The sequence below is a fragment of the Rhineura floridana genome, chromosome 5 (genome assembly GCF_030035675.1).
Source record: "Rhineura floridana isolate rRhiFlo1 chromosome 5, rRhiFlo1.hap2, whole genome shotgun sequence".
In the NCBI taxonomy this organism is placed as follows: domain Eukaryota; kingdom Metazoa; phylum Chordata; class Lepidosauria; order Squamata; family Rhineuridae; genus Rhineura; species Rhineura floridana.
The window spans coordinates 88,994,086-89,010,076 of record NC_084484.1 but is presented as its reverse complement, the minus strand read 5'-3'; the positions used below and the strand labels follow the sequence as shown (position 1 = coordinate 89,010,076).

General features: G+C 40.6%; 1 protein-coding gene across 1 annotated transcript in view; it reads left to right on the top strand.

The window, feature by feature from the left end:
• The window catches only part of LOC133386076 (cilia- and flagella-associated protein 47-like), a 70,341-nt gene that overhangs the window by 17,658 nt on the left and 36,692 nt on the right, over positions 1-15,991 (top strand). Inside the window, exons 5-9 of the mRNA XM_061629700.1 lie at positions 211-439; positions 5,802-5,962; positions 6,468-6,601; positions 13,397-13,632; positions 15,511-15,703. Coding sequence (XP_061485684.1) covers positions 211-439; positions 5,802-5,962; positions 6,468-6,601; positions 13,397-13,632; positions 15,511-15,703 — 953 coding nt within the window. The remainder of the gene's footprint in view (positions 1-210; positions 440-5,801; positions 5,963-6,467; positions 6,602-13,396; positions 13,633-15,510; positions 15,704-15,991) is intronic.

The window sequence follows — 15,991 nt, the reverse complement described above, 5'->3', positions numbered from 1 at the left end:
TATTGATGTCCCAATAAAATAATCTGTGTATTTCACCCCAGCCATGGAATGCCAGAAGCAGACAGCTTCTGTAAATTCCAGTTATAAATATATGCCTTATTTAAATGCTGTAATAAAATACTGAGTTCATAAGACTAATACACTATTGTAACGCAAATCTTTCATATTTTCCCCTTCTATTCCTTCTTACCTGTTGCTGTTACTCAAAAGTGTGAAACTGCAAGGACGGCCCAGTGCTAAGATAATCATCAAAGCCAATATAGTGGAGCAAATTCTTGAGCTTTTGGGCACACCTCAGTCGAACACAATAAAATGTGTTAATTTTGGATGTGTATATTTTGGAACCTCCAAGACTGAAGAGGTTATTCTTCATAATAAAAGCCCAGAGCCTATGGACTGGGTGGCAATCTTGCAGGACAATGCTATTGGTGGAGAGATGGTAAGGAAACCTCTCTTGGCTTTAGTCCTGTTTTCTAAAGTGTGCCTGTTTTTCAGCAGGGGTTCCTTTCCTCATGTGTACCATGGTTGGAGGCTAGTCCAAGAGAGAAGAAATGTTTGGAGTTTTTCTTTAAGCTAATATTCTATGCCATTACTATATACATGTATGTATACCAACTGTGAAGGAATCCAGCTGGGTGGGAGTGCCTCACAACAGGAGGACATGCAGAACATCTGGCAGCTGTTAAAAGGTCAGCATGAGTAATCGCTTGAGCTGGGTCCCAACAGGGAGGAGAAGGAGGAGGAGGACATAGAGGAGTGATATAGAAGAAGCAGAGAAACCAGGGTGGTTTGGAGGTCAAGGAGAGGTTTCTGAGGGAAGAAGGAGCAGGTAGAGGGAAAAGAGATTAACCACAAAAGGCATTTGAGCTGTCTTAGCAAGAAAAATGAAATAAAAGAGCAGGAGTAATAGGACAGATGGGTCTGGAGCTGTCATCTCTAGTGGCTAACCAGAAAGAGAGATAGACATGAAAAGGCAGACAGGAGAGAAAACTGTACAAGGAGAATCAGGAGAAGAAATGCGTAGGGAAAGACATGGGAGGAAAGGCAAGAGACCCAGAAAGACAGATAAGAGAGAAAAGACAGACAAAAGAGAAAACATTGTATAGTTAACAAAACAGTGGAGTCCTGGGATGAACTCTGAGTTCCCCTTTGGGGGCTCTCAAAGAACAAGAGGCCACCTAGAGTGTTGAGGCACCTGAGACCAGGGGCAAGGATAGAGCTCACTCCAATTTTCTCAGCTTTGTGTCACACTCCAGTATTATCAAGAAACAGAATGTGCAGTGTAGATGTGGGCTGGCTGGATTTTGTAATATAAATTAGGATGGGAGTGCAAAACCTGTTCTGTGCTTGATACACTGAAGTCTCCAGGAGTAGATTTAGCCCTAACCCCAGTGGTGTCCTTTAGTGCAGCTCTGTTCACTCTCCTGTAGGTATCATCCATTCTCCCCTGTAGCAATCTTGACACCTTTATTGCAGTCTCTAGGGTGGTGTCCAGCACAACACCTGCTGAGACATCATGGCAGCAGTTTCAATTTACGTGGGCTGATGATGTTGGCAGGGTGTTTGTAGCCATGTGCTCACCAGTGAGTTCCCTCAACCTTTGCCCCTGTTGGCTTCTTGAAGCATTCTTTGAAGGGAGTATGGCTGGGTGGGTTCAGAATGTGGGAGGGAGTGGTTCCAGCTGTCTTGAAAGAGGCAGTAATTTGACCACTCCTGGAAAAAATCCACTCTGGACCCACTGGTTTGTGACTATTGCCCAGATGCAAATGCCCCTTTTGAGGGAACATGATTGAGATGATTATGGTGGGACAGTTGCAAGCACACTCTGATGAATCCAATTATTTTGACCCATTTCAGACCAGATTCAGGCCTGATTATGGGACTGAATCTATCTTGCTCGCCCTGATGGATGCCCTTTATCAGGAGAAAGGCAGTTATTCTTACTTGATCTCTCAGCAGCTTTTCATGCTGTTGACCATGGTATTCTTCAGAACCTACTCAGTGAGATGGGCACTGAGGCACTGTTTTACAGTAGTTCCAATCCTAACTCAGTTTTATAGAATAGCATTGGGTGATTATTATTCAGCCACTGGCACTTGTGCTACGGGTGCTTCAGGGTATCATCACGTCCCTGATGCTATTTAACATCTATGTCAGGTACAGGGAACCTTTGGCCCTTTAGATGTAGCTGAACTGCAGCTCCTACCATCCTTGGCCATGCTTGCTCAGGCTGATGGGAGTTGTAGTTAGGGTTGGGATCTGATTGTTGCAGCTGGGTTGACTCCTTTTTGCTGGACTGACAAGTGGCTCCTTTCTGTTTCAATTTGTTTTTCGCAACTTTCCATTTTTACCATCCCAGTCTCTTTTCCTCCTGAGGAATATCAATACTTAGACTGTTCCTACCTGCTCGTGGTTACTGCCTGTCACTAGGCACCACCAGGGACTCCACCAGTCTGGACTGTCCTTTTTTATGGTTTCCCTCTCCGCTCTAGCATAGATCTCAACAGATCCCCCTGCTAGGCAGCACCACCAGTCACGTCCTATAACCAGTATTCCCAGAGACTCTGCCTGAGTCTCCCTCAATTAGGTTACCTCTGTGACTGCGTGCTTAAGCTGTCCCAATCCCTTTGATTTACTCAGACTGCTTATAATTCTGGTTTGCTCTGAATACTTGTGGTGTTATTCTTCCCTTCCCCGCTGCCACCATTTGTCACTCTTCTGCCTTGGTTATTTACCTCACCCTCCCTTCTGGTCTGTGAAACCCCAGCCAAGGATCAGGCCTTTGGTAAACCAAATTAAGTATTTATTAAATAACACAGATAACAAGATTTCTTTAAAAGGCACATAAGCATATAGTTACATCTATTCCTGAGGTACTGGTCTTAGTATTAATCCGAACTCCACCCTCTCCTCTCAAAACCCACCAAAACAACCCTCTCAAGTCCACCAACGTCCACACACGTCCACACCACATCCACCCAGATTTACCTGACATTCTTCCTTTTATACTGTCAGCCATTTTAAACATTCAGCCAATCATCCAGCATTCTACTGCCCATTCACTCCCCCTCCTCTTTCACTCCACTTACCATGTATCTTCTAAACAAACAGCACTTACCCTATTTACACTAATACAGGATCATCACAGCCTCCTCCTCCTCCTCCTCTCTGAAATGTATCACACACACACCCAGCCATGGAAAAAAAGAGATCGCCTGCCTTCCAGGTAAGTTTCATGTTAGCAAAGCAGAGACCAGACTAGTTAATTCTCCTCCTCCTCCTCCTCTGACTGATGTATCCTTTGCCCACTCAGCCCAGCTCAATGAAGCTCCCACCCCTTTCTATCTTCCTTTCTCTGTGAGTCTGGGCTCCTGCTGGGAGGAAGGGCGGGATATAAATCAAATAATAAATAAATAAATATGTGTGTAGAAAAGCAGCTCATCTGCTGTGCTGGAAGAAAAACAGCTGTCATGATTGCAGTTTGATTGCGGTTTTATTTTACATACACGCATGCACGCACATATATGTTATGGAGAGAGGATGACAGAGTGATAAGGAGGGAGAGATAAATGTTTGAGGATTCAACCTTACAGAGCAACACAGAGCTCTTTCTCAGTTCCTGCCCCCTTTGGCTCAAAACAAGTTCCGAGAACTGCCAGGCTATGTTCTCATTTTTATTATTTATTTATTTTTTACATTTATACCCTGCCTTTCTTTTCATGACTGAAACCCAAGGCGGCTTACATATGGTTCCCAGGCGGTCTCCCATCCAGGCACTGTCCAGACCTGACCCTGCTTGGGAGCTGGCCTTACGTGCCTTCAGACCATAGCCTGGGACCCTTTGCTAAAACAGCATCAGCATCTTCCTCCTCCACATGCCCATTTTTCCCTTTGCTAGACATACCTCCTCCATACCTAATTGTTTTTGACCTCACCCTACCCCTGGAGAAAGCAGTTTCAGCTTGTCAGTTTCAGTTAATAAACAAGACAGGCTGGTCAGTCAGCTAGTTTAATGTTGTATCCTATACTTAAAAAAAAAAAAACTATGTCAGGAAAAGCCACAGATGTTCTGTAGCATTCAGTATTGGTCCACAGAGATTGTGGACATGTGAACTGTAGGGGAGTCCTGTTTCAGTCCTACTTCAGCAAAAAATCTTGTCCATCCCCAGTTCAGTAATATTTGGAGGGCAAAAGGTTGCCTACTCCTGATTACACATGGATTTGTTGGGAGCAGTCAATAGCAGCTTTGAGATTATCAGTGTGCTGATAATACCCAGCTCTATTTCTCTGTAACATCTGAATCAGGAGAGGCCATGTAAGTCTTGAACCAGTGCCTACGCTTGGTGGTAGGCTGGGTGAGGGTCAACAAACTGAGTCTTCATTTTGCCTAGATTCAGGCACTGTGGGTAGGCAGTTCCTTAGTCTGGATAACTGGTCAATTGCCTGCTTTTATGGGATTGTTCAGGTTTATAATCTGAGAGTGCTGCTGGGTCCATCTCTGTCACTAGGGGCTTTGTTATCTCTGGCAAGGAGTGCCTTTAACCTGCTTTGCATATCATGACCGCTGTTGTCCATGCACTAGCCACCTCTGGATTGGATTACTGCAATGCACTTTATGGAGGACTTTCTCTGAGATTAGCCTAGAAACTGTAGCTAATGCAAATGCAGTAGTTCGAATGTTCACTGGCATCATGTTATGCTACTGGTGAAGGAATTGAACTGGTTCCCAATTAGCTGTGAGACTAATTTCAAGGTGCTGGTAATGGTGTACAAAGCCCTTTAAAGCTTGAGACCAAGATACCTGAAAGATAGTCTCACTTCATATGTACCCAACCGATCACTGTGATCTGTAGTAGAGGGCCTTCTGAAGATAGTAGCATGATACTGGAATCAGGCTTTTAATGTGGTGGCATCTACTTTTTGGAAATCCCACTGATTACATACCAGCACAATCTCTATTAACTTTTTGGTGCCTATTGAAGACCACCTGTTCTAAACAAGCCTTTTAAGCAAATATTTTTATTCCTATCTGGATTGGATTTGAAATTGTTTTATTGTTAAATTGCTTCAGGATGTTTTATGGGAAGTGATCACTACTTTGAATGAAAAAAAGATTCTTGTGGGAAAAATACATCACTGTATTTGGGTATCATGTTGTGATGGAACTAACCCAATCTCCCCCACACTGGGTGGCTTGTCCTCTACCAACTAGGACTCCATGGCAAAGTTGTAAGGCATCTTTTCGTTCCTCCAATGTGTGGGCCTTCCCTGCCTGCATACCCTGCCTGTCATAAAGATGGCATTTGCCAGTGTATAATAATGCTGTGGGAAGCTGGAATTGCTTTTAAACGTGTTTTTTAAGATGTTTGGTTTTTTTAAAGATGTTTTAGAGTGTTTTTAGTGTTTTTGTTTGTTGCCCTGGGCTCCTACTGGGAGGAAGGGTGGGATATAAATTTAATAAATGATAATGATAATGATAATGATAATAATAATAATTTTAAATTGGCATATTATACCAGTTATGTCTAGAAGTGGTAAACACAAGGCTAGGTGGGATCTAGTATTAGGGATATGTGCCTTTCAAATATATACAGCTTTTACTTAGCTACTCTTTCAGTGTTAGACTCTATGACATCTCTTTATTGCTTTTGTATGTAACAAAACCTTAGCCTTATTCAATATGTGCGTTATTAGTGTTTGCTTTTCCTGCTTTTGTCATTTTTGTCTGAAAAGATCAACATGAAAAATTGAGAATCTGAGTGTCTCTTAATATATAATTTATACTTCTCATTGTCTGCCAGGGTGCAGATATTCAGAAGAGTACAGATGCTGTTTTAAAAGTCTTGTATTACACTGATGGAAAACCAGAACAAGATGTTTCCAGTCTGATTGCCTGCATTCCTAATGAAGGAACACTACAGCCTTATCAGAAAATGATGATTACTCTTTGTTTTAGCCCAAAGTAAGCATGAAATGTGAACTTAACTATCTATATCTATATCTATATAATAAGATGATGAAAAAATGAGAAATTGACCTCAAAGATTATATACTCCTATACTAAAAGAATCATTAAAGCTGTAAAAAAGTAAGCCTCTAACTTTTATAATTATCATGTTTTGGCTAACTACTCTCATGGGAAGGTAGCTAGGTGAGCTGGAGGACTCATCAAATGGGATTATGAAAAGGGCTATATATTTAGATGATTTGGAAGTTGGTACACCGGGAACATTCTTAGCATAGTGACAAGTGAGAAGTCAAAAACGAAAGTATTTATTTTCCTGCACAGTGAATGAAGTAATGACCCTGTAGAAACAACCACATTAATTAGTGTTGATATATTGATATTGCATAGAAAACCTTAATTACTAGTTTTTCTGTTTATGCTTGTTAAGATATTAACAATTATAGTATGGTATTTTACCCACCTCCCCCTAGTAATATAAATTTAATTGTAAATTTTACAGGCAGCTGAAAAGGGACAGGGACCTTAACAAAATTCCACCAAGACAAGATTATGCTCTCTTTCTGAAGTTTGAAGCTATAGGAAGTAAAAATGACTTCTTACAAACAATGGCTGGTGATGATAGACCCGCAAATGGTATGGTACTAATGAATATGAAATAAGTATAATGGAATTAGAACTGTACTCTTGCCTCTATATTATACAGCCATGAGGGTGGCTGTATACTATAGCCAGTGTGGATTTTTCGCATTCCGCAATTTTAAATTGAAAATACCTCCCATGCCATTCTGATACTTCCCATAAGCTCATTTCAAAACAAACCTTACAAAACCTGTAGTCCTGAACTCAGAAACGCTTGCTTAACAACTTTCTAAATTTTCATGGTGATACACAAAACAGTCAGAGAGAATCGAGAGTCCAAAGTGTAAAAAGAGAGAGAGAAAAACCAGACCCCTTTCGGACTTTTTTCTGTCAGAGTTCTCATAATTTGTTGAAATTAATTAAAGATCAGCCATGTTCACAGAGTACCTGTAATGCTATTACTGACCTTGCCCCATACTCTGACCTTCATCGTCTGCAGTTTAAAAGTTAAAAAAATGCCTGGTTGATTTTTAATTAATTTAAGAAATTTAGCATTGAAGTAAGGGATAAGGCTAGGCATGCTCAGTAAGAACCAACTGTCAGCATTCTAATAGCCGGACTCACATCTGCTTGGCTTGGCTAATCAGGGAGCCACACACCAGACCTTGATTTCCTTTAGTCAGGCATGGTTTCCCCCAAAGAATCCTGGGAAGTGTAGTTTGTGAAGGTGCTGAGAGGAGACCCCCTGACAGAGCTCTGGTGGCCAGAGTGGTTTAACAGTCAGCTGCTCTGATTGAAGCTCTGTGAGGGGAACAGGGCGTCTCCTAGCAACTCTCAGCATCCTTCACTAGCTACACTTCCCAGGATTCTTTGCGAGTAGCCATGAATGTCTAAAATATAATAAAGGTGTGGTGTGGATGTGGCCAGGGACAGCTTTGGTTTAAATTTAGGTGGGAGACTACATGTGTCTGCTGTAGAATAAAAAGGTGGGGGAAACGGTGAGAAACAATGATACTGTTCACAATGTTTTCCTTTTGGAAAGGAAAGGGGCTTCCCCTCTGCCCAGTGCCCACCCATCCAATCTTTCCCCCTGCCCCTCCCTCTCCCTTCTTCCCTCCCCCTCCCTTTCCTGCCCTCCTCCTCCCCTCCCTGGCACGTTACCAAATTCTTCCAAGCTACACAGGAAGTGGATTGGACTGTGAAGGACCAACCCAAATGGTGTTTCCATTTTGACAAATTTGTAGGGCAGTCCAATATCTCAGAGAGGAGGTCAGGTTTCCTGCTCCCCTGGTGCATTCACTAGAGCTGCCTAGTTTCCCTGCTTTTTAAAGTTTGATAGAAATATCTGTTGACTATAGGTACATTCTTAAACCGCAAGGGATTTTTTGCTGATTAGTGAATATTTTTTAGGAAGATTAATGAGATTTGCATATATACAGTATATACCACTGCCATATTTTGCCATGGAATTTTTTTCTCTTGGCACAGGCACTCTACAGGCCACCTCAACCAGAATGTCTTGCTCTGAGGAAGGACCCCCTTGGCACTTTCTGAGAGTAAGGCTCAGGCAGGGAGGAGAAGTTGAGGTGGCAGTGGAGAAACTGATAGTACTGCCTTTGTCAGTGCAGCATAAAAATGGTTAAAAGTGAGACCAGAAGGGGAATGGGGGTTTTTTAAGGCGAAGAGGAGGCTGCTGCTTCTGCAGAAGGGTGGCAGTGGTAGTGGGGGAAGAAGAGGTGTCAGAGGCACTATCCCTTGTGCTGGCCCTGCAGCGTATGGAACTTCTTGAAGACACTTCTGAATTACAAATACACATATCAAGAAACATGTTACCTGACAATTTATGTCAACTCAAAGAAACAAACCTTAAACACTGCTTGTAGGAGATACAAAATCTCTAAAACTACTGCTGGAAGAGACCTTTTTGGTTAGGGATGGGAGAGAAAATAATTTGTACTTCCTGAACTTATATGTGAAAGGAAATACAGCTCTACTTTGAAATTCATAGCACTCTACATTTTGTAGTGCAGTTCTCCACCCAAATAATATATACAAAAATGTATGTATTAGTGAGCATAATGTATAAAAACACATTCTGTTTTGGAAAAATGGCTTGCAAGAGGCATATACAAGTCAAAATCACATACAAAAATGTATATTGGGAGAAATGCACACAAAAATGGGTATGGGTCTTTATATGGACACATATGCAGAAATGGGATGAAGTGATGTTAAGGTTGGAAAAAGGAGAAATGGAGAGAAGTTGAAACTGACAGATTTGTCCATTCCTATCTTGTGCCCCTGTGCTTTGAGTCTGTCTGTCCGTATTTATTTATTTATTACATTTATATACTGCCTCATAGCTGAAGCTCTCTGGGCGGTTTACAGCAATTAAAAACTTTAAAAACAAATTTTAAAACAAAAAACAATATAAAAACACATGCTAAAATGCCTGGGAGAAGAGGAAAGTCTTGACCTGGTGCCGAAAAGATAATAGTGTTGGCGCCAGGCGCACCTCGTCGCACAGATCATTCCATAATTTGGGGGCCACCACTGAGAAGGTCCTCTTCCTTGTTGCCAGACTCCCAGCTTCCCTCCAAGTAGGCACCCGGAGGAGGGCCTTGGATGTTGAGCGTAGTGTACAGGTGAGTTCGTGTCGGAAGAGGCGTTCCATCAGATATTGTGGTCCCAAGCTGTGTAACGCTTTATAGGTAAAAACCAGCACCTTGAATTGAGCTCAGAAACGTTGTTGTTGTTATGTGCCTCCAAGTCACCTACAACTTATGGTGACCCTATGAATCAGCGACCTCCAAGAGCATCTGTCATGAAGCACCCTGTTCAGATCTTGTAAGTTCAGGTCTGTCGCTTCCTTGATGGAATCAATCCATCTCTTGTTTGGCCTTCCTCTTTTTCTACTCCCTTCTGTTTTTCTGAGCATTATGATCTTTTCTAATGAATCATGTCTTCTCATTATGTGCCCAAAGTATGATACTCAGTTTCATCATTTTAGCTTCTAGTGATAGTTCTGGTTTAATTAGTTCTAACACCCAAATATTGGTCTTTTTTGCAGTCCATGGTATCCGCAAAGCTCTCCTCCAACACCACATTTTAAATGAGTGGATTTTTCTCTTATCCGCTTTTTTGACTGTCCAACTTTCACATCCATACATAGAGATTGGGAATACCATGGTCTGAATGATCTTGACTTTAGTGTTCAGTGATACATCTTTACATTTGAGGACCTTTTCTTGTTCTCTCATAGCTGCCCTCCCCAGTCCTAGCCTTCTTCTGATTTCTTGACTATTGCCTCCATTTTGGTTAATGAATGTGCCAAGGTATTGATAATCCTTGACAAGTTCAATGTCTTCATTGTAAACAGTAATGTTACATAAATCTTCTGTTGTGATTACTTTTGTTTTTTTGACGTTCAGCTGTAGCCCTGCTTTTGTGGTTTCCTCTTTAACTTTCATCAGCATTCGTTTCAAATCATTACTGGTTTCTGGTAGTAATATGGTATCGTCTGCATATCTTAAATTATTGATATTTCTCCCTCCAGTTCTCACACCTCCTTCATCTTGGTCCAATCCTGCTTTCCGTATGATATGTTCTGCATATAGATTAAACAAATAGGGTGATAAAATACACCCCTGTCTCACATCCTTTCCGATGGAGAACCAATCGGTTTCTCCATATTCTGTCCTTACAGTAGCCTCTTGTGCAGAGTATAGGTTGCGTATCAGGACAATCAGATGCTGTGGCACCCCCATTTATTTTAAAGCATTCTATCATTTTTCATGATCTGCACAGTCAAAGGCTTTTCTGTAATCTATAAAGCACAGGGTGATTTTCTGCTGAAATTCCTTGGTCTGTTCCATTATCCAACGTATGCTGGTGATATGATATCTGGTGCCTCTTTCCTTTCTAAATCCAGCTTGGACTTCTGGCATTTCTCGCTCCATATATGGTAAGAGCCTTTGTTGTAGAATCTGGAGCATTACTTTACTTGTATGGGATATTAAGGCAATAGTGCGATAATTACTGCATTCCCTGGGATCCCCTTTCTTTGGAATTGGGATGTGTATGGAACGCTTCCAGCCTGTGGGCCATTGTTTAGTTTTCCATATTTCTTGACAGATTTTTGTCAAAATTTGGACAGATTCAGTCTCAGTAGCTTGTAGCAACTCTATTGGTATGCTATCCATTCCTGGTGATTTGTTTCTTCCAAATATCTTAAGAGCAGCTTTCACCTCGTATTCTAAAATTTCTGGTTCTTCATCATACAGTTCCTCCGTGAATGAATCTGTCATCCTGGCATCTCTTTTATAGAGTTCTTCAGTGTATTGCTTCCATCTTCCTTTTATTTCGTCTCGGTCAGTTAGTGTGTTCCCCTGTTGATTATTCAACATCCCTACTCTTCGTTTAAATTTCCCTTTCATTTCTCTAATCTTTTGGAATAGGGCTCTTGTTCTACCTTTTTTGTTGTCCTCTTCTATTTCTATACAGTAACTATTGTAATAGTTCTCTTGTAATAGTTCATGGAAACATACAGGCAGCCAATGCAAGCGGGCCAGAATTGGTTTTATATGTTCAAACCATCTGGTCCCTGTTACCAATCTGGCTGCTGCATTTTGCACAAGCTGCAGCTTCCAAACCGTCTTCAAAAGCAGCCCCATGCAGAGTGCATTGCAGTAATCTAACTTGGAGGTTACCAGAGCATGGAACACTGAAGCCAGGTTATCCCTGTCCAGATAGGGGCGCAGCTGGGCCAACAACCGAAGTTGGTAGAAGGTACTCCGTACCAGCGAGACTACCTGAGCCTCAAGTGACAGAAATGGTTCTAGGAGAACCCCCAAGCTATGAACCTGCTCCTTCAGGGGGAGTGTAACCCCATCAAGGAAAGGTTGGACATCCACCATCCAGTCAGAAGAACCACCCACTAGCACCTACTATTTGATCAACTGTGATTGTGATGAAAATCCAAAGTTGTAATGGAGATCTTTAAAAGGCTTGAGAATGTTAACCAGTATTAGCCTCTGTTAGTATACTAGTATGCTTTATTATGGAACCAATGTTTGTGTGATTGAGGTATTCTCTTTCTCTACTGTGAAGTAAAATACTCTGTATTAGTGCAGAATAGATGTTCACATCTGGCTGGTGAAATCTTTGGCCCTATAAAATAGCCGCTGCAACTTGCTAGGAGCTAGGGAAGGGAGTCTTTGCCATTCCAGGCTTTATGATCTTAGGGAGAGGGTGTGTGTCTGTGTTGGCTGTGTTTGTGCCTGCTCTTGATGGTATATTGACACACAGTGTTGGGGAATTAGGTCTTACCAATGAACCCAAAGCCACTCCTGGGTGATCAGGCCTGGAGATAGCTGGAACAAATAGGAGTGTTGGGACCACACCAAGATAAAAGGTTTTAAAAGATTTAATGCCCAATTAATACAGCTAGAGGTGCTCTTGTGAGTCATCTATTGCAAGAATTGTAAAATGCAAAATCAGATATGCCCAATAGTCCTGCTCTTTCATACTCACACAAGTAGCTGGTGGCCAACCAGTACTATAGCGAGGAAGAAGAGACTTGGAGAGGGAGAGGAGGTGCGCTCATGGAGCCTTGGATAGTAGGTTGTGATAGAAAAACTACTCAAATCTTCTGGTGAAGCTGGGGTTTCTTTATAGTTAGATAATGTTTTGATGTTCTTTTGATATCTTCACTGAGCCCTGGTATCACATCCATCAGTTGGTCAGCTGGCACTTGTAGCAATGTCAGCCTCTTGGCACATCCATGTTCTCAAGACTGCATTACCTCTTTCTCATGCCAGCCTGGTGCCTATCAAGGGCGCTGGTCATGGGATCTCTTTTAGGGTACTCAAACTTGCATTAGAATCATAACCTTTGTTTATGTTTAATGTGTTCCAGACACCCAGCAGTTGTTCATAACTTTCAGTGCCTCCAAGGCTCCAGTTTCAGCCATAAGCCCTAGAAAGAGAAATTCATTCACACCCACACATCCTCTGCATGTTATCATAACATAGACCACTCTGTTATCTGTGGCCTTGGTAACTAGCTGGTTCCTTAGTACATACAAGCAATGTAACAGACACTGTACTTTGTTTTGCAAACAAGATGGAAAGTTATAAACATTCCTGGCTTTATCTCAAACATTGTATTTCTGACATTTTCAATATTCAGAGCTTTTCTTATGTTTATACAATGATAGAATAATTACAATAAATGCATAGCAGTGCAGAAGCATATAGAAATATTCCAATAGCAGTATCAATTATAAATGGCATGAATATATAAGTGTCAAGAGGTGTTCAGGCATTGATACTGATAGGAAGGAGGAAAATATACAGCAAATATACTTTAATTAGTGTCAATATGACTTTATCTTACCATTCAGATTTAATGGGCCGGCCCTGTACTCATTGTTCAACTTGGAAGCCCAAGTTGTGGGTGGTGCTGGGTAGGTGCACCCTTTAACAGTCTGGACATTCTTACCAGATTTAGCTGTTAGGATGACTATGCTAATGTTGCTTATTACTATAATGGGCTGTTTGTGGCTGGGGTTTTATGATAGTTTTGTTGCCTTTGTTTAAAAAACTGTTATTACATTTGGGTATTTTATGTGCATTTATAATACATTGTTACCTGCCTCAAATATTCAAGAGGTAGCAGGATGTACATTGATATACTAACATGCTATTATGTATGAGTAATCATTTATATAAAAGGGGGCAAATTATATGAAGACAACCTTTTATTATGTATAGCTTATACTGGTTACTATATTGTCAGTCTTTTCACACCAAATGATAGCATATTCTTTTTTCCCAATGCTTTTTACAGAGAATAATCCTCATCAGGTTGAGTTGGGTTTGACAGGCTCAGGACTTCCGGTCATGTTGACATTCATCCCAGGACCAGTTGTTAATTTTATGGAGTGTTTCATGGGTGAACATACAGATGTTCTTTGCACACTCAGTAATGAATGTGATATTCTTCCAGTAACATTTGTTTTTCGTAAGATTGCACATTATAACATTTGTCCTGAAAAGGGAAAAGTAAAAGCAAACTCTACACAGGTACTCTCTCAATTTTTCTTTCATCCTATATACCATATATGTAATTAACTTTCCCAGTCTGCATCTGTGTTGGAATTGCTTTTTATGTTTTTAAACCTTATTTTTTTAAAAATGGATGTTTTTAAACCTTTGTTTAAAGATGTTTTTAAAACATTTAAAAAAATGTTTTTAGAGATGTTGTGTTTTAATATATTTTAAAGTCTGTTTTTGTGATGTTTTAAAGTGTTTTTAGTGGTTTTTCCCCCTGTCCTGGGCTCCTGCTGGGAGGAAGGGCAGGATATAAATAAAATAATAAATAAATAAATGTTCAAAGTGCTTTATATTATGAAGTGTTGTATAGTACAATAACATAAATTTAATTTGTCACTAAAGCAGTGTTATCATAATAATGGCATAAATTAATGATGGTCACTTAAAACAAAAACACCAGAACTTGCTTTTAAAACAAGACAGGCTTGTATAGTTTGGTATATGCAATATACGTCATTGTGCAAACATTTTGTGTGTCATTGATGAATATGGTGAAGGCACACTCTTAAAGTGGCCTTCCCTTTCCCCCCTCTACCAACTTGTCATTGAGATATTATTTCTCACATGCATGACATTATAGTCATCTTTGCTTCTTCCTTTAATTTCTCTTCCCACATCAAAGCAATTACAACATTGTTACTTCATTCTTTTCTCACCTCCAAGATGCACCCTTTTCTCGGTAGTACTAAAATGTTTTCTGTTCTTCCCTCTGTGACAAAAATTATTATGACTATCTCCTTGCTACCCATCTATTCTGCCATATCCCCTTAGTAGCATATATCCAGAATACACCTATTATAACTCCTGGCCTGAGACTGATCCTGTATCTTTAGGAAAAGAGAAAGTCAGCCAAGTGCAGGTGTTCTTGCAACCCTGTAATGGGAAAAACCACAAGGTGGAATTCTCCCTTCCCCCTGCCCAACTTTTAAAGATACAGAAGACCTCTTGGAGGCCGGGCCTGGCAAGGGGGGAAGGGAGGATTCCACCTTGTGGTTTTTCCCATTACAGGGTTGTAAGAACACCTGCACTTGGCTGACTTTCTCTTCTCCCAAAGATATAGGATCAGTCTCAGGCCAGGAACCTGGCAACCCTAATTATATTATATATATGTCCTATTATTGTTCTGATCTATTATTGGCCATTACTCCTCTCCTCACATTGATTCTTGTCAGGCTCCACAGGCTTCAAGCTTCTATTCCTTACTTCTAAAGCCATGTACTTCTGGATGTATCTACCCTTATTTCCTCTTCCCCCTCTATTTTGTCTACCCAGTCTTCTTCCAGACTCCACTTCGGTCTTAATGCCTACTTTCTTGCAGTTCCTTATCTTCAAAATAGCCTTTTCTATTTTGAGTCGTTTGTCAGGGCCCACCTTTGCAGAACACTTTTATCGAGCCATCTTAGCAACACATACTTTCTTATTGCCTTCTGAATCTCCCTTGTCCCATTCCTTTACCTCATTAATAATCATTGAGCTCTGTTTCATCAACCTTTCCATACCATCTCCTGTTTATACATTCACAGTGCAGGCCTATAACATCTACTTAGAAGTAACTCCTGGGTAAGTATGTGCAGGATTGCAGCCTTAATGTACATTGTAAGGGACCTTGTTTGTTCTATATTGTATGAAGCAGTCAGCAGATTGTGAAAATGAGTAGTTGGATGAGGATGTTTTAACTTCATTTTGCTGTATCACTCAATTAGAAGAGATTTTCACTACTTAAAATGCAAGAGATAAAAGCTGTTTATTTGAAAGATGGGGATTTAATATGTTGACATTAAAACAAACCAAGATCAAGCATAATGTAACATTTTAAAATACCTTATTGTGTGTATTTTTTGTCTTTAGGATGTGATATTTTCATTTATTCCACGTCACATGGGAACCTTCATAGTGAAGCAGGTGGTAGATATCATTGGTCCAGTGGCAAAGAAAGATGACTTACCAGCTCTGAAGATGAAACCTTTTCATCAGATACACTTAACTTTTTCTGGTCTGTGCAAGTCTGTAACCAATAAAGTTGTGCTGAAAACAAACCCTGGTATGTGGAAAAAGTGACTTAGATTTTAATGTGTTTGAAATTATATTTCAGTCAGTTTTTCTGATGGAGAATTCAGACAAACAGAGACTGATGTATTACAGCTAGCACTTGGTGATTTTTTTTTTGTATGGTAATCAAATGCATTGACAATTCATTGGCGAAGTAACAAGATAGTTTCATGTCATCTTGTGGCTAGGGATGCGAGGGAAGCCTTCCACTTGCCCTAAACATGAATTTGGGGGCCCTTGAGCATCCAATTAAAACTCAAAGTTTATTGAGAGGATTTTG